The 19,173-nt window shown below is 35.5% G+C and overlaps 1 protein-coding gene across 2 annotated transcripts in view; it reads right to left on the bottom strand.

Moving 5' to 3' along the window:
• The window catches only part of VN2R648 (vomeronasal 2 receptor 648), a 66,635-nt gene extending 47,840 nt beyond the window's left edge, over nt 1-18,795 (bottom strand). Inside the window, exons 1-2 of one of the 2 annotated variants that reach the window (XM_056801018.1) lie at nt 18,548-18,795; nt 16,087-16,378 (exon numbers count right to left, since the gene is read on the bottom strand). In XM_056801018.1, coding sequence (XP_056656996.1) covers nt 16,087-16,378; nt 18,548-18,795 — 540 coding nt within the window. 2 annotated transcript variants of the gene reach the window in all.
• Between the last annotated feature and the right edge of the window lie 378 nt (nt 18,796-19,173).

The following is a 19,173-nucleotide window of genomic DNA, read 5'->3' as shown; positions in this document are numbered from 1 at the left end:
AAACTACTTCAGATATCTGAGATCTGAGATGAATTTTGTCACCATTGGAGATGGCTTACTGAAAAGCAAAGAGACTCATTAGTTAATATTGATATACCTTTACTTTTTGTTTCACTATATAGGAATACTAAGTTCTGTTTACAAGCTGAAAGGATAAATAAAGGATTTAAGACCATGATAGGCACACTTTAAGTCAGAAACTCACCTCACAAGGCCTGATATTTTGCCTTTAGCTCTCTTCAACTTGGAGTAGAGATAAGGGGGTGGATATTATGTTTCATCTCATAAAATATTTTGATCACCCTATTTTCTATGCTGAACCTTTTGTCTAATGTACATATCACTACTAGAAAGAGACTTTTCTATTTCTTCTCATATTAGATCACTGCAGAGATGGCTAAAGAAGCTAAAACAATCAGACATTAATACACAACTTGGAACTCTTGATTTTTTCTCTATATGGATTTTCAAGCTTAGGACCAAGTCTAAATGAAAAATTTGCACTATTTCCTAACTGTGTGATCCTGGGCAAGTCCTTTAACCTCCATTGCCTAGCCCTTATCACTCTTCTGGCTTAGAACCAATACACGGTATTCATTCTAAGACAGAAGGTGAGGGTACATCAATATCACTATATAGGTTAAAGAAAAAGATTCTTGGATCCTTTGCTTTCACGCTGAAACAGTATACAGGATCAACTTGTTTTTACCTTCCTCAGTGAAGTTCAAAGAGGGGCTTATGCCACCATTAATGAGTACTGTTGCTAATACATAAATATCCCTGATGACATTGTTACACATGTCCAACAAAGGATCAGATGAAAACTTCACCAAGTTGTAAATGAGAATCCTGTTTCTCCCTCTCAACTATGGTGAGACCCATTTTGTGACTTTCCTCAGCCTTTTCCTGGCTTTTGGATATTAGAATTATGCCTACTATTTTGAGATAAGTGCTCATTGTTCTAGCCATTATTATCCTTGGTCCAATGTTACTTAGATGATGCTTTAGTTGCTATACTAGACTGTGTTCATAACTGTCAGTCTTCTTCTTTACCTTTATTGCCAAGAAACATGGAAAGTCAACACATACTTTGTCAGACCTTATAAGGATGATTTACCTCACAATCATCCCCAGACAACCTTGCTCCTGGTACAGCATCTATATAATTTAAGTGACCATAATTTTCGTTGTCTCTAGATTTATAACACCATAATATGTTGCTTTGATATAGGCACTGTTTGACAAATCTATTTCCCAATTTCCCTTTTCATCTTTTTGTTTCAGAAGGGGAGTTTTCCTCTGCAATTGTTCCTCATAAAAATAAACCTCTAAGCAATTTGATTGTATCAGCACATTTCTTAAATTGGGTCCATAGTTGGAGTGAAGGGGGAAATGTAAAAGATATAAATATAATGTAATAATAAATGTAATAATATATAAAATAATAAATGTAAAAGATATAAATCAGCATTTCTATATATCTCCAACACATCACAGCAGCAGGAAATAGAAAGAGAAATCCCATTCAAAATCACTTTAGACAATAAAAAACACTTAGGAATCTATCTGCCAAGACAAACACAGGAACTATATGAACACAACTACAAAACACTTCCCACACTGAGCAATTGGAAAAATATTAATTTCTCATGGGTGGGATGAGCTAACATAATAAAAATGACCATCCTACACAAAATTATCTATCTATTTAGTACCATATCCATCGAACTTCCAAAAAATTCTTTACAGAAGTAGAAAAAACTGTAACAAAGCTCATTTGGAAGAACAAAAGGTCAAGGATATCCAGGGAAATAATGAAAAAAAATGTGAAGGAAGGCAGCCTTGCAATCCCAGATCTCAACCTATACGATAAAGGAGTGGTCATAAAAAAAGTTTCGTACTGGCTAAGAGCTAGAAAGTAGGATCAGTGGAATAGAATTGGGGTAAGGGACCTCAGCAGAACAGTCTATGACAAATCTAAAGACCCCAGCTTTTGGGAAAAAAAATCCACTATTGATAAAAATTGCTGGGAAATTTGGAAGATAGTGTGGGAGAGTTTAGGTTTAGATCAACACCTCACACCATACACCAAGATAAATTCAAAATGGGTGACTGGGACTTGAACATAAAGAAGGAAACAATAAGAAAATTAGGAGAACACAGAATAGTATACATGTCAGGCCTTTGGGAAGGGAAATACTTCAAAACCAAGCAAGAATTAGAAAGAGTTACAAAATGCAAAATAAATAATCTGGAATACATCAAATTAAAAGGTTTTTGTACAAACAAAACCAATTTAACTAAAATCAGAAGGGAAGCAACAAATTGGGAAACAATCTTCAAAAAAACCTCTGACAAAGGTTTAATTACTCAAATTTACAAAGAACTAAATCCATTATACAAAAAAATCAAGCCATTCTCCAATTGATAAATGGGCAAGGGACATGAACAGGCAGTTCTCAGCCAAAGAAATCAAAACTATTAATAAGCACATGAAAAAGTGCTCTACATCTCTTATAATCAGAGAGATGCAAATCAAAACAACTCTGAGGTATCACCTCACACCTAGCAGATTGGCTAACATGATAGCAAAGGAAAGTAATGGATGCTGGAGGGGATGTGGCAAAGTGGGGACATTAATTCATTGCTGGCATTGTTGTGAATTGATCCAACTATTCTGGAGGGCAATCTGGAACTATGCCCAAAGGGCAATAAAAGACTGTCTGCCCATTGATCCAGCCATTGCACTGCTGGGTTTTTAGCCCAAAATGATTATACAGAAAAAAAGAGTTGTACAAGAATATTCATAGCTGCACTATTTGTGGTGGCAAACAAAATGGAAAAGGAGGGGATGCCCTTCAATTGGGGAATGGCTAAACAAATTATGGTATATGTTGGTAATGGAATACTATTGTGCTAAAAGGAATAATAAAGTGGAGGAGTTCCATGGAGACTGGAACAACCTACAGGAAGTGATGCAGAGCGAAAGGAGCAGAACCAGGAAAACATTGTACACAGAGATTGATACACTGTGGTAGAATAGAAGGTAATGGATTCCTCCACTGGTGGTAATGCAATGCCCTGAACAAACTAGTGGGGTACAGGAGAAAAAAAAACTCTATCCACCTCGAGAGGAAAAACTGTGGGAGGAAAAACACTAAGGTAAAATTACAGCTTAATGACATGGGTCGAAGGAGATATGGGTGGGGAAATAGACTCCAAATGAACACCCTATTGCAAGTACCAACAACTTGAAAAGAGCTTCTGATCAAGAACACAGGCAATACTCAGTCAAACTGAACATCGGCTATGGGAGGGGTAGGGGAGGACAGGGAGAGAAATAAAATGATTTTTGTAACCAAGGTACAATGTATGAGATTAAAATTTTTAATTAAAAACTTCACTGTATCACATCCAATTGTCTTTATTCGAAAGCATATGTTGAATAATGTAGCTGTGTGCCAAGAAAATGGGTATAAAAATAAAAGCTAAACCTGGGCATGGTGAAACAGCTACTTCATGCAGAGCCTTGCCCAAGGTAAATACATATACACAGCTGCCTTCCATCATTTATTTCCATCTTGCCTCTCCACCTGCTGAGGAACCCTGGAGCCATGAGCTGGACTGGACCCAGGTTTGCGGCACAGAATCAACAATTTTTTTAATATCCTCAATCTTCCCTTCTGAGAGAGAATCTCACTCCATTTTCTTCCCTTCCCAAGACAGGAAGAACTATCAATACCAAGGTCATTATGAAGAACCAAGATCTTGCAATGAATTATTATATTTCTTCCAAAGGTTGAGAGTATTGTAGTCTCTTACAACATCATTAGAAATGGGGCTTGTACTTATGAAATGTGCCACTGAACAGAAGGGAAAAAACTTATTAAACAAGGTACCAGGAAGTCAGAATATCATTCATAGCAAAAACAAAAATGAACAGAATCAACAAAAATGAATGAATGAATATCAGCAACCCATGCAACAGAAATAACACAATATAATAATACTTGTTATATTATATCAGCAACTCATAGTACCAGTTAAATGTACCATATGCCACAAGCGAATTTCTCTATGACACCTGAAAATAGATTAAATAAAAGTGTTTGAGAGAAAAATAATAACAATGGATGACCTAATAAACAACATATTAAACCAAATAGCAAAGGAAGCAAAAGTACTACCAAACAGGTCTAGCTCCAATACAAAAAAAAAAAAAAACTCAGTATGAAAAACATATAAACTATTTCATGAGTGCATGATTTTATGAATATCTAAAATTATATTCAAGACAAACATTACAAGAAGAAACATGGACATCATCAGGTTATATGTGTGATCCTTTTCCCCATTTCATCTTGGATATCATCAGTGAGATAGAATAATCATCACCTAAATCTGGTCTGATCAAGGGCTTGGTCCATTAGTTTTCTTAATTATGAACTAAGAACATCGTCCATTCACAAGGAATTACTACGTGTGAAGCATTATGCTGAAATGGTACTTTCACGGGATTGGTTCAACTCTGCTTGTTTTGCTTTGGTTGGGTTTGGATTTTTGCATCTAAGTTAATTGAATTGTAATTAATTTTATGTAAACAAAAGTTTTTAACATTTGTAATAATTCCTGGCTCCAAATTCCCTCCCCCTTTTTAGATTATATACATAAACATATATATTATGTGACTATATATAGTCATATAGTCAGATGCAATTTTTCCACTCAAGCCTTGTTGCAAAAGAAAACCCAGACCAAAAATCCAAGAATAACAAAAGTTTTAAGTATGTTTTTAATTGTGTTTTAGTATGTTTAGATCTTCCTTTTCCTCTTCCTTTTCTGTAGAAAGATAATATTTGTAAAAATTAGATGCTGAAACGCCTTCTGAGAAATGATCTGGCTTTATTATGACAAAGAAATCAGATGCCCAGAAGTCTGCAGGTTTCCTCCAAGTTCAAAACCCAGAGTGCCATTTTGCAAATTGCACATGCTTTTATAGTTTCCTGTCTGTACCTAACCCCATCCTCACCCCTAACCTCCACATTCCCCTGGCCCCTTCAGGAGGTCTCCAAGAGGTGTAGAAGGCTACTTCCTGAGCTCCGAGGATCTTCAAAGAGATATCAGGCTTTCTGGAGCTCCTTCTGGAGCTGGGATTTCTAGAGCTCCAGAGCCTTCAGGTGATCCCCTGGTTCCTGTGTGAGCTACCTTGCTCAGAGTACCTTGTGAATGGATTAACATAATAACTCACTTATGATTAATATAATACACTTAAAATTATTCTAACAATACAAACACATTAATAACTTTAATAATCCACTTATTATCCTGTAACTACTTTCCTGATCTGGTTATATACACAGATATTTGCATGGGACTAAATTCTTACTCCCAAATCACAGTGTTACAAGGCATCAAACTAAAGAGATTCTTAAACTAATACAAAAGAGGAAATTTTCTTCTTATAGATTACCGTGAAGCATTGTATTTCTGAGAATAGTTGTCATACACACTTTACCATCATGGAATGTTGCTAATATTTCAATTAACTACTATAAAAATTTCTCCAGTTTCTGCTCGCTTCATTCTGCATCATTCCCACTAATCATCCTGGGATTTTCTAAAAGCATCCTACTCATCATTTCTTATACCCCTATAGGATTCCATCAAAATCATATAGCCCAATTTATACAGCTATTTCCCATTTGATGGGCAATCCTTTCATTTCCAACTTTTTGCAATCACAAAAAAAGAGTTTCTTTAATATTTTGATATGTAAAGGTCTTTTATTCTCTTCCTTTGATCTCATTAGGTAATAGACAGAATTGTGATATTGCTGGGTAAAAGAATAGGTATAGTTTTCCAACTCCTTGGATACAGCTTCAAATTCTTCTCTAGAGGGGTTGGAACAATTCAAAACAACAATAAGAGTGTTAGTGTCCCAATTTTTCCAAATGTCTTCCAACATTTGTCATATTCCTTTTCTGTCATATTAGTATCTGGAAGGTGTGAAGTGGTAGCTCACATTTGCTTTAATTTGCATTTCTTTAATAATAGTAGTTTAGAGTAGTATTCAGATATTTATCTACAGCATTAATTTCTACATCTGAAAATTACATGTTCATATCCTTTGATCATTTATGAATTATGGAATGATTTGCATTCTTAGAAATGACTTAATGCTCAAAATATTTCAGGAAAAAAGTTCTTTATCAGAGAAACCTGCTGTAAATTTCCCCCACCCAGTTTGCTGCTTTCCTCTCTATCCTAGGTATATTCACCTTATTTCTTTGAAATCATTTTAACTTCATATAATCAATATTATCAATTTTACATATCATAATGCTCTTTATATCTTGTTTGGCCATAGATTCTTTACTTATACATAGATATGATAGGTAAAGTCTTCCATGCTACCTTATTTATATTGTGTTATCATTTTTATCTAAATTAGTTTTACTGTATCTTTCAATATGGTGTTAGCTGTTGATTATACCTCATTTCTGCTAAACTGCTTTCCAGTTTTCCCAGCAATTTTGTCAAATATGGATTTTTATCTCACAAACAATTTCACTTACATTTCACTTGAAATATGAGCATATAATTGGGCAAAAGGATTCCTAATAACAACTATAATTTCATCTTCTTTGGGGAAAAATTCCCCCTTTTCATTGTTGTTATTGGCCATTTTACTTTTTTCTTACATTAAAAAAAATTCATCTATATTTTATCTCATGTTTTTTTTCTTTGAAAAACAAAAACAAAAAAAATTGTCCGATTCATTGACTTTTATTTTCTCTACTTTAATTGAGGTATTGAGAGATATAATTATTTCCCTAAATACTGCTTTGGTGCTGACCCATAAATTTTTATATGTAGTCTGATTGTTTTCATTTCCTTTAAAGGTATTATATTTTCAATGATTTGTTCTTTGACCCACTCATTCTTTAGGATTAGATTTATGGGATCTAACTAATTTAGAGTCTCTTTCAGTAGCTCCTTGTGGAGTATAAAATTTTATTTCATTATGGCCTAAAAATGAGACATTAAAAATTCTACTTTTCTTCACTGGTTTATGCATTTTGGGTCAGTTAAAAGCATTGCATATTTTTAAGAATATGTGATATATACCTGAGGGAAAAGTCTCCTACAATTCCCAATTAATTTCCTTCCATGTTTTATCATATTGAAATTCTCTAAAATTCTATTCACATACTTTATTCTTTTCGTCTTTATTTTCTGATTAAATTTATGTAGTTTTAAGAGGGAAAGGCTGAACTCCCCAACTAACATACATTTATTCACAATTTTCTCTTATAATTAACTTTTAAGTATTTGTATGTGATACTATTTGGTAGAGATGTATTTAGTATTCATATTACTTTATCATCTCTCTGCTAGGAACAGACATTCTTCTAACTCATTGATAGTTTTGAGACTTTTCAGTTACCCTCAAGTTAGTTTAGCCTGCCTCGTGAGTCTGGATTTCTGGACCCAAAACACACTACAAATTCTTGGAGCCACACTGGACAATTGGTGAAAGTTGGCCACCAAAGGTATGTAAGTATTCCTAAAAAAGGATCAGCAAGCTCTCAAAATGGACTATTAGTCCTTCAAAAAAAAAAAACATTCATTCCTCTGTATATATATATATATATATATATATATATATATATATATATATATATATACTTAAATTTCCAAAATAATGGTAAAGTTCTTCGATGTTACAACTATCATCTTCCCACAGAAGAATGTACTTTAACCTCATTGATTTGTTTATAATATCTCTTTCTTGTTTGTCTTTTTATAATTCTCTTGAGTTTTTTATTGAAAGGTCAAAATTTTCTATCCAATTCTTGTCTTTCATCAAGAATGTGAGGAAGGGGACTTCCAGGTCAAGATTGTTTCTGAGTAGGAGCAGAGCTCTGCTTCTCCTCTCCACCAATCAAGACAGAGTGCTTCAAATAGCCAAAACCAAAATCAAAGGAGCGAAGGAGTTCCAAGGTAGGACACATCACAGCAGGTAGGCAAAAATAGGGCATTTTCCTCGATAAAAAGGGGTAAAATTTCCCCCACCAAGTGGTGGGCTCACCAACCCTCCCCACTTCACCTACCTTTCCAGAGTCCGAGGGAGCATAAGACAAAATTCTAAATTCTAGGAGGGAGGCTGGCTGAGGTCAACACAGACTTACCTCTAAGAGAAACAACTCAGAACACTGGGAGGCTGAGGAAACATGAAGATGGGGATTGGGGAGATTGGGGAGAGGGGGTGGTTCACAGGAAAAAAGGCAATAGAAAACCATAAAAATCCCTTGGGCTAAAACCTCTCCAGTGCTCAATTAAGACACCTCTCTACACTCTACACGCAGACCTCCTCCAGGCAACCTCTAAGTTCTCTGGGGTCTGACATGCCCACAAGAACAGCAAGACTAGGGACCCCAGGAGGCAGAGGAAACATGGAGATAGGGCACAGAGCTTGAGCAGAAAAGAGAGGCTCAAAAAAACCACCACAGAGACCTGAAAAATAGCCTCTGGACAAAAATCCCTCCAGTGCTCAATACAGAGACTTGCCTACACTCCACACCCAGACCCCTGCAAGGCAGTCTTTAAGTTCTTGGGGGCTGTACCTGCCACTGAGAGCAGCTGGACACTGCTGAGGACTGGGGAAAATATATTCAGGGCAAAAACCTCTCCAGAGTCCAATATAAAGATCACCCACATTCCTCACATAGACATCTGCCCAGAAAGGAACAAGGCAATGGCCACCAACTCCCAGGAATGAAAATCCACAAATACAAAAAAAGGGGGGGGGAAGAGGAGGAAGATAATTTAATAAACTTTAAAAAATAAAAAGGGAATTAAAAGGGAGGGGCAGAAAAGGAGGGTGGGGAGTAAAGTAATTCAAGGGAGGGGGAGTGTATAGGGTAGCTTAAAAAGACCGCAAAAGAAAATTAGAGAGGAATATGAAGGGAAAGGAGAGAAAGGAAAGTAAAATAAGGGTAGGGATTAGGGGGACTGATTAAAAACAGAATATTGATATAGAAGGAAATAATGAAAGAGGAAAGAGCTGGACAAGGAAAGAAAATGAAAATGTTGAGAAATATACAAGTAGTAATCATAACTTTGAATATGAATAAAATGAACTCACCTGAAAAGCAGAAGTAAAAAGCAGTGTGGACCAGAAACCAAAATCCTACCATATGTTGTCTACAAGAAACACACATGAGGAAGGTAGTTATGCATAGGGTAAAAGTATTCAGATGGCGCAAAATCTGTTGGACATCAACTGATGAAAAGAAGGCAGGAGTCACAATCATGATATCTGACAAAGCCAAAGTAAAAATAGATCTAGTTAAAAGAGATAGGGAAGGTAATTATATCCTGATAAAAGGCAGTATAGACAATGAGGAAATATCAGTACTCAACATGTATGCACCAAATGGCATGGCATCCAAATTTTTAAAGGAGAAAATAGTGGAGCTCAAGGATGAAATAGATAGAAAAACTATAGTATTGGAAGAACTGAACCTTCCTCTGTTGGAACTAGATAAATCAAACCAAAAAATAAATAAGAAAGAGGTAGAGGAAATAAATGAAATCTTAATAAAATTAGAGTTAGTTGATATGAGGAGGAAAATAAATATGGACAAAAAGGAATACACCTTCTTTTCAGTAGAATATGTTACATTCACAAAGACTGACCTTGTACTAGGTCATAAAAACATGGCAAAAAATCAAAAGAGTAGAAATAATAAATGCATCCTTTTCAGACCATAATGCAATAAAAATAATAATTAGTAAAGGTATAGGGAGAGGCAAATCAAAAGTTAAATGGAAATTAAATAATATGATTCTCCAAAATTAGGTAAAAAGCAAATCATAGAAGCAATAATTTCAGTGAAAAAAAATGACAATGAAGAGATATCCTTTCAAAATCTATGGGATTCAGCTAAAGCAGTATTTATGGTGAAATTTATATCCTTGAGTTCACATATTAAGAAATTAGAGAGGGTAGAGGTCAATGTATTTTGGCATGCAAATTAAAGAAATTAGAAAGTAAACAATTTAAACATCCCCAGATGAAAACTAAATTAGAGATCCTAAAAATTAAAGGAGAAGTTAATAAAATTGAAACTAAAAAAAAATATTGAATTAATAAACAAAACTAGAAGCTGGTACTTAAAAAAAAACAAATAAAATAGACAAAGTACTGGTAAGTTTAATTTAAAAAAAAAGGAAAGAAGAAAATAAAATTGACAGAATCCAAAATGAAAAGGGAGACCTGACCTCAAATGAAGAAGAAATTAAGGCAATCATTAAAAACTATATTGCCCAATTATATGGCAATAAATATGTCAATCTAGGTGACATGGTTGAGTATTTGCAAAAATATAAATTGCCTAGATTAGCAGCAGAAGAGATAGAATCCTTAAATAAACCCATATCCGAAAAAGAATTTGAACAAGCCATCAAAGAACTGCCTAAGAAAAAATTCCCAGGGCCTGATGGATTCACAAGTGAATTCTATCAAAATTTCAAAGAACAGCTAATCGCAATACTATACAAACTATTTGAGATAATAAGCAAAGAAGGAGTCCTACCAAATTCCTTTCATGACACAAATATGGTACTGATTCCAAAGCCAGATAGATCAAAAACAGAGAAATATAACTATAACCCAATTTCCTTAATGAACATGGATATAAAAATCTTAAATAGAATGCTAGCAAAAAGACTCCAGCAAGTGATCACAAAGGTTATTCATTATGATCAGGTAGGATTTATACCAGTAATGCAAGGATGGTTCAATATTAGGAAAACCATTCACATAACTGACCATATCAACAAGCAAACCAACAAAATAACATGATTGTTTCAATTGAAGCAGAAAAAGCCTTCAACAAAATACAACACTCATTCCTATTGAAAACACTAGAAAGCTTAAGAATAGATGGGCCTTTTCTAAAAATAATAAAGAGTATATATTTAAAACCAGAGGCAAACATCATCTGCAAATAGCGATAAATTAGAAGCATCCCCAATAAGATCAGGAATGAGACAAGGATGCCCATTATTACCTTTATTATTTAACATTGTACTAGAAACACTAGCAGTAGCAATTAGTGAAGAAAAAGACATTGACCGTATTAAAATAGGCAATGAGGAGACCAAGTAATCACTCTTTGCAGATGACATGATGGTCTACTTAAGGAATCCTAGAGAATCAACTAAAAAGCTAGTGGAAATAATCAACAACTTTAGCAAAGTTGCAGGATACAAAATAAACCCACATAAGTCATCAGCATTTCTATATATCTCCAACTCATCTCAACAAAAAGAGTTAGAAAAAGAAATTCCCATTAAAATCACCACAGACAGTATAAAATGCTTAGGAATCTATCTGCCAAGATAAACATAGGAACTATATGAACACGACTACAAAACACTCTCCACATAATTAAAACTAGCTTAAGTAATTGGAAAAACATTAATTGCTCATGGGTAGGATGAGATAACAGAATAAAACTGACAATCCTACTCAAACTAATTTACTTATTTGGGGTCACACCCATCAAACTACCAAAGCACTTTTTTACTGAATTAGAAAAAACATTACAAATTTCATTTGGATGAACAAAAGATCAATGATAACAAGGGAAATAATGGGGAAAAAACTGTGAAGGAAGGTATCCTAGCAGTACCAGATCTTAAACTGTACTATAAAGCAGTGATCATCAAAACCATATAGTACTACCTAAGAGACAGAAAGGAGGATCAGTGGAATAGACTTGGGGGAAGTGACCTCAGCAAGACATCCTATGGCAAGCCCAAAATCCAGCTTTTGGGACAAAAATCCACTATTTAATAAAAACTGCTGGGAAAATTAGGAGACAGTATGGGAGACATTAGGTTTAGATCAACACCTCAGACCCTACTCCAAGATAAAGTCAGAATGGGTGAATAACTTGAACATAAGGAAGGAAACAATAAGTAAATTAAGTGAACACAGAATAGTATACTTGTCAGATCTTTGGGAAAGGAAAGATTTTAAGACCAATCAAGCCAGAAAAAATCACAAAGTGCAAAATAGCTAATTTTGATTACATTAAATTAAAAAGGGTTTGTACAAACAAAACCAATGTAGTCAAAATTAGAAGGCATGTAACAAATTGAGAAAAAATCTTTACTTTTTATTTTTTTTAAACCCTTACCTTCCAGCTTGGAGTCAATATGGTATCTTGGCTCCAAGGCAGAAGAGTAGTAAGGGCTAGGCAATTGGGGTCAAGTGACTTCCCCAGGGTCACACAGCTAGTGGCTGAGGCCAGATTTGAACCTAGGACCTCTCATTTCTAGGCCTGGCTCTCAATCCACTGAGCTACCCAGCTGCCCCCTAGAGAAACAATCTTTATAACAAAAACATCTGACAAAGGTCTAATCACTCAAATTTATTATGAACGAAATCAATTGTACAAAAAATCAAACCATTTCCCAGTTGATAAATGGGCAAGGGACATGAATAGGCAATTTGCAGATGAAGACAACAAAACTATTAATAGTCACATAAAAAAAGTTTCTAAATCTCCTATAATCAGATAAATGCAAATCAAAACAACTCTGAAGTATCACCTCACACCTAGCAGATTGGCCAACATGACAGCAAAGGAAATTAATGAATGTTGAAGGGGATGTGGCAAAATTGGGATATTCATGCATTGCTGGTGGAGTTGTGAACTGATCTAACCATTCTGGAAGGCAACTTGGAACTATGCCCAAAGGTCTCTAAAATACTGTGTGCTCTTTGAGCCAGCCATAGCACTCTTGACCTTATTCCCCAAAGAGATAATAAGGAAAAAGACTTGTACAAGAATATTCATAGCCATATTGTGATGGCAAAAAAATGGAAAATGAGGGGATGTCCTTCAATTGGGAAATGGCTGAACAAATTGTGGTATATGTTGTTGATGGAATTCTATTGTGCTCAAAGGAGTAATAAACTGACAGGATTCCATGTGAACTGGAAAGACCTGCATGAACTGATGCAGAGTGAAAGGAGCAGAACCAGGAGAACATTGTACACAGAGACTGATGCACTGTGGTAAATTCAAATGAAATGGACTTCTCTACCAGTAGAAGTGCAAGGATACAGAAATATTTGGAGGGACATATGAGAAAGAACACTATCCACATTCAGAGGAAGAACTGTGGGAAAAGAAACACAGAAGAAAACCAAACCCTTGATCACATGGGTCGGGGGGACTATGACTGAGAAAGTGGACTCTGAAAGATCACCCTAGTGCAAATACTAATAATAAGGTGTTGTCTTGATAATAAACTGGAGGAACTCAATGCAAACTGGAATGACCTCCAGGAATTGATGCAGAGCCAAAGGAGCAGAACCAGAACATTGTACACAGAGACAAATACACTATGGTACAATCGAATGTAATGGACTTCTACATGAGTTGCAATGCAGTGATCCTGAACAACTTGGAGCAATCTACAAGAAAAACCACTATCCACATTCAGAGTCAAAACGGTGGAAGCAGAAACCCGAGGCAAATTGTGTGTCATATATGAGAGGGGAATGATAGGAGGGGAGGGAAGGAACATGAGTTTTGTAACCATGAAAATTATTCTAAATCATCTAATGAAATAAAATTTTAAAAAAAAGAATGCGAGGAAGTTCTCTATTTCAGGCTCTTAGATTCTGGCACATAAAATAATTTCTTGCTCCTCAGAAGATTAGAATATTCTTTCTCTCTACATAGAAGGAATCAGAAACTATATTGATCTGCGTGCTAGCAACAGTGTACTTTTCAGAGCAAATTTAAGTTTACATCCCTCAAGTATGGCATCTAGGTGACAAAACAGATGGAATGCTGGACCTAGAGTCAGAAAAGTGTATCTTTCTGAGTTAAAATGTGGCCTTAGATACTTATTAGCTGTGTTTGTCACTGTTTGCCTCACTTTCCTCAACTGAAAAATGAGTTGGAAAATTAAATTACATACCACTCTAGGATTCTTGCCTCAAAAACTCTAAATAGAGTCAGAAAGAGTGGGACCCGTCTGAAAGAATTAAACAACATTAACAAAAATCCTTAGAATACAAATATTCAGTATTCAGCTGAAGTAGATTCCTTGATATTAAATAAACATAAAAACTTACTCTGTGCCTCAGTGTTTTGAACAATTTTTCTTTCCAGATCTCCTACCTCTTGTAGTCACTAAGGCCATGAACGTCCCAATTCAACTGGGAATCTATATTCACTGATACAGCAATGTTCAATGATTTCCTTCAGCATTTGTTTGTATTGAAAAGACATTGAAGAGAAAAACTAGATGGATATTGTGTGGATAGGGGATAAAGTTTTGGTGTGACCCCACCTCTCTCTCTCTCTTTCCTTGAATGCAGCTGCTGAAGCTGGCTTTGAGCCAGGCAGGAGAATTTACACACAACATCTTACTTTAGTTAGATAATTAGGTTTTGTATTTTTTATTTCTTCTACTTCAAGTGATTATTAATAAATTTTATTAATTAATACTTGAAGTTATTGATATTAATGTTTATCTTACAAGAGATATATACAAAGTAGATGACTGTGTATATATGTATATCAGAATAATTTGTGAATGAGCAGCTCTGAAAAAGTCATGACATCCTCAGACCAGAGGTGCTAGTCCTCCATGAAAACCCAGTACACCAACACTCCTTTGTGGCTCCAATAAGCTATAATATGCAGTGGCCACACACCAGTAAAACCTTCTTTGTAAATAATCTAAACCAAGTTAAGGGTAACTGACTGGCTTCAGATCTCATCAGTTGGGATGTCTACCTCAAGCACATGAAGATAATATCCACAAGAATGGGCAGATGAGAATTCATTCCAAAATGGCCATGAGGCAGCTAAAGCATGTGTTATGGAGCAAAGGAAGAACAACAACAATTTGGAAATGTAATTTAATTAGGGTTTCATTTGTGACTCAACAGGACAACAACAACTACATGAAGGAATAGGAAGTTTTTATATAATTAATTGAAATTTCATTCAACATGATCCCTACCTTCTAGCACGATGCATGTCACATGAAACAGACTAATAAAAATGTTAAATATAGAATCGTACTCAATCTCATTTGGTTTACAATTCAGGGATTTCAATAATCCTGACATGTTTCCTGAAATAAAAGCTGATTTTTGCTTTTTAAAAGCTGATGATGGATCATTATGATCTTTGAAGGATAAAAATTGTGAAAATACAAAAAGATCATGTAAGGACACAAGGACACTATAAACAAGCTATGGTATAGAACAGCAGTGAATTTATGGACATACATAATTCCTTACTTTTCTACTACGTGTGCCTATCTCCTCTGCGTATAGAGGGATTGGTTTTGGCACAGATAAGAAAATGACATCTTGAATTTACACTTATTCATCTATTAATTCTGTTATCCTGCCTTGATGTTTCTCCAAACAGATTGCACAGAGGCCATAGGTTACACTTGATGAAGAAATGAGTTGAATTGAATGAATAAGCCATTTCTATTATGAAGGGATAGATCACATCTTTATCAAATCAAACCCAAATTCTAGAAGGAAGAAAATACTTACTAGAATTAGAAGATATCTGTAACACAGAATTGGATAGAATTTATGAGTATAAATGCTGCAAGGAAGTTCTAGTATTTCATACTTGTCATGAAAAGGCACAGATCAATTCAAAAATGGAAAGGAGAGAGAAAAAGAAATCTCTTCCATCTTATATCTTCAGAGTGGTATTCGAATACAAAAAGGTGAACTGAGAGGGCAGGACTACTCATTGGGAAGGTTTTTATTTAGTTCAGAACCAACAGAGGCAAAACAAATGAATCAAGAGAGCATCACCTCATCTAGAGGACACAGTGAATTCCATCAAGGAACACAATTTTGCCCACTTTTTTGGAGCTTCTGTTTTCAAAACAGAGCCTACAATTTCTTGGTCTTTGCTAATTAAATCACTAATACTGCAGCAGGACACATTATAAAGGATTTGTCTATTTGAACCACAAAGGGCAGATTGATTAAAATATGCAAAAGTTGCTTACCTGTGGGACCTTATAGAGCCCTAGAATGGTGGCCATGGACATGGACAGTGCAGATGACATCCCTCCAATGACTGCCACTGACTTGTGCTGCCTGTCACAGCTATAATTAGGGATGGTCAGACACTTCCCTGATAAATATGTTAAGGAGTTCTCCACAGCTACTTTGTTAGAGTGTAAGTTATTGAGTAACTGGTATCCCAGGGTTATGTTGGGCAGTAAATGGGGGTCCTTGTTGATCTGATCCACAGCAAATTGCAAAGTGAGAAAGTGTTGATAATGTTTGAGCATGAACCTAAAATGACAGAAAGTGAAGAAATGGGCAAAATGCACATGCACAGAAACATGCACAGAAACAAGATGTCATAGTGGAGAGACTCTGGGTCATTCAAAGCCATGAAAAGAGGTGACCAGTGCATAAAGGGTAGCCATTAAGTGAGTGGAAAAAGGGGACAATGTAGAAGTTTAGAGGTTGGTAGAGATTATGAGTGAGCAACTGGTTTCATCCTTAATCAAGTGCTGGATTACACAAAGGCAAAAGGAGCTCTTAGATGAACTCTACATTGTATAGAGGGAAGACAGAAGGAGAAGATCAAAATAATGGTTTCTGTTTTCTCAGTACATTGGAAGATCCTGCCATCAGCTGAGAATAAGGATACTGAGGTGTTCAGTGAAGTTTGTGAATGGAAATGAACACACTGATGAGCTGTTGGAAGTAATACCCAAGTGGCCTTGTATCAGGGAGAGCTCAACTGGGATGACATAATACAATTTTGTAGTAGATCCAGTCTGCAGCATTTTCTGACTGCTTAGTTCATTCATTTATTCATTAAGTCTGTCTGCTAACTTCCCTTTGTGTGCCAATCACTGTTCTAGGAGCTAGAGATCAACATAGAGGAATTCAATCATCCTGGATATTTCTTGCTTATATTTTACTGATAAGAAACAACTTGCACGCATACAAACACACCCAACAAAAATGGAAAATAGAGACACAAAATGGATAAAAAGAAATTGGAGGCTTTTTGATAGTGTAACCTGAAGACTCAGTCAATTTCTTGTAGAAAGTGGTACTCAAGATGTGCTTTAAAGGAACCAAAGGATTGGAGTGACTGAGACACATGAGAACATCTTCCTGACATGGGGAACAGCCTGTGCTAAGATGTCATGGAAAGAAATGAGACTGCATATATGAGTTAGAGCAAGTAAATCAGTTTGGAATCAATGTAGATTACTTCAAGGGGAATATTGTTCCCTTCTAAGGCAGATAAGCCTGGGTCAGAGCCTGAAAGGCTAGCAGACCTCAAAAGATGAATTCTTATTGGGTTTTACAGGCAATAACTAACCAGGGATGTTCTTTTGTGCTAATAAGGACACAAAATCTCTTATTATCAAATACTCTTCTGGCCATTCTGGGAAGACACAAATCTTTCCACCATACAGTAAGGGTTCCTTTGCCATTTTATTTCAGTTCCTTCTCCAAGGAGGAAGACCCCACAGTCTCCAAGCAAAAGCATGCCATATTTAAATCACATTAACCATTAGGAAGTGTTTGTCCATCATCAAATTTGAACCATCTCTCCAGTAATGATCTTTGGTATAATGCAAAAAAAATCAAATGAGTCTTCCAAATTAAATGTCTTTCACATATATATGTATATATGCATATACATATATATATATATATAAATTATAATGTTCCCCCACCCAGGTTTTTAAAACCACTAGGATTCTTTAAAATTGAATACCCTATGAAATGTCTTAAGACTCTTTCTTCAGCATACTTCTTGCCCATTTACACAAGTTTTCTTAGCATCATCTACATCCTGGGACCAGAAAATAATGCAGCACTCCAGAAGTGACCTGATTAGAATTTTTGAATTTCTTAGTTGGATAAAATTCTGCACTGATGGTAAGATTCTTAATGATTTCTCTTTTCTAGTGTCTTAGGTAATTACTCTTAGATCCTTTGATCAGTTTTCTGTGTAAAGATAGAAAGACTCTCCCAACCCAAATCTTATCTGAGGCTGACACAAATAAATGATCCCAAGAACTTCTTTATCAATATGGCTCTGATAAAGAATACTTTCTTCCAAATATGGAAGCAATAACTTCTCAACAAAGGATATTCTTGAGGAATATCATTTTGCCACTTGAATCCCAACTTTACCCTACAAGAGTTGTTTCAGTCTGTAAGGATGAATTCATAATTCTTTCATTTGAGATCTCCTGTGTGTATAGATTTTCTATTTTCCTGCTTGTTAAACTGCACAATGATTTTAAAGCCTTTGATTTTATCTGTTTCCTGAGTACCAATATGATAGACATTTCCAAACCCAAGTCCTTGATTTAACCAAATCTGTGAGGCCATATAAAATATTACTCTACTGACAGAGTCAATCAGTCAAAAATATGGATTACTATATTTCACCAGGTAAGAAAAAAAACAGAAATAGCAACTTACTCCTTGGCTGCAACAATCCATCTAGGAGAAGATGAGAAGGTTGACTGGTAAATATTAAGCTCAGTGAGTGAAAACATGGAGAAGAAGCCTGCTATGACTAGGTCTCCTTCCTTTGTATATGTAGGATTGTACGGTCTCTTTAATTGGCAAGCATGCTCCCCTATCTGGTACTCAGAAAAAGAAATCTGAAAAAGCAGGAGGATCACAAATACTATAAAGAAAGGGAATCCTAGTTTGCTCAAACCCATGGCAACTATCCAAAATCAATAAAGTACCAAGGAATCAGGGAGTCTAAGATTACTGAAGGTCTTTTTTCATTCAGCTATCGGCACATTCTCTGAGACTAAAGACTTTTCTAATAGATGCTCAAGTTTTGCACGGTCCCTAATACTTGGGAAATCAGTGTCTGACATGAGACCTGCCCCTGTTTAAGACAAAGGGTTTCAGGGGATATTTATAGGACACTTTTGCCTCCTGGATATTATTCTTCTTGGTCCCTCTGGACAGATAAGGAAAGTTGCCACATCTTCAGACCTCTGGAGTGCAATTCAAACAACTATGTTGACCAGTGTTTGAAAGTGAGAGCATCTGGGAACCAATCTGCCCTGCAACTCTACACCTGCAGC

The sequence above is a fragment of the Monodelphis domestica genome, chromosome 6, assembly GCF_027887165.1.
Source record: "Monodelphis domestica isolate mMonDom1 chromosome 6, mMonDom1.pri, whole genome shotgun sequence".
Taxonomy (NCBI): domain Eukaryota; kingdom Metazoa; phylum Chordata; class Mammalia; order Didelphimorphia; family Didelphidae; genus Monodelphis; species Monodelphis domestica.
The sequence above is the reverse complement of the archived record's forward strand: the minus strand, read 5'-3'. Positions and strand labels throughout refer to the sequence as shown.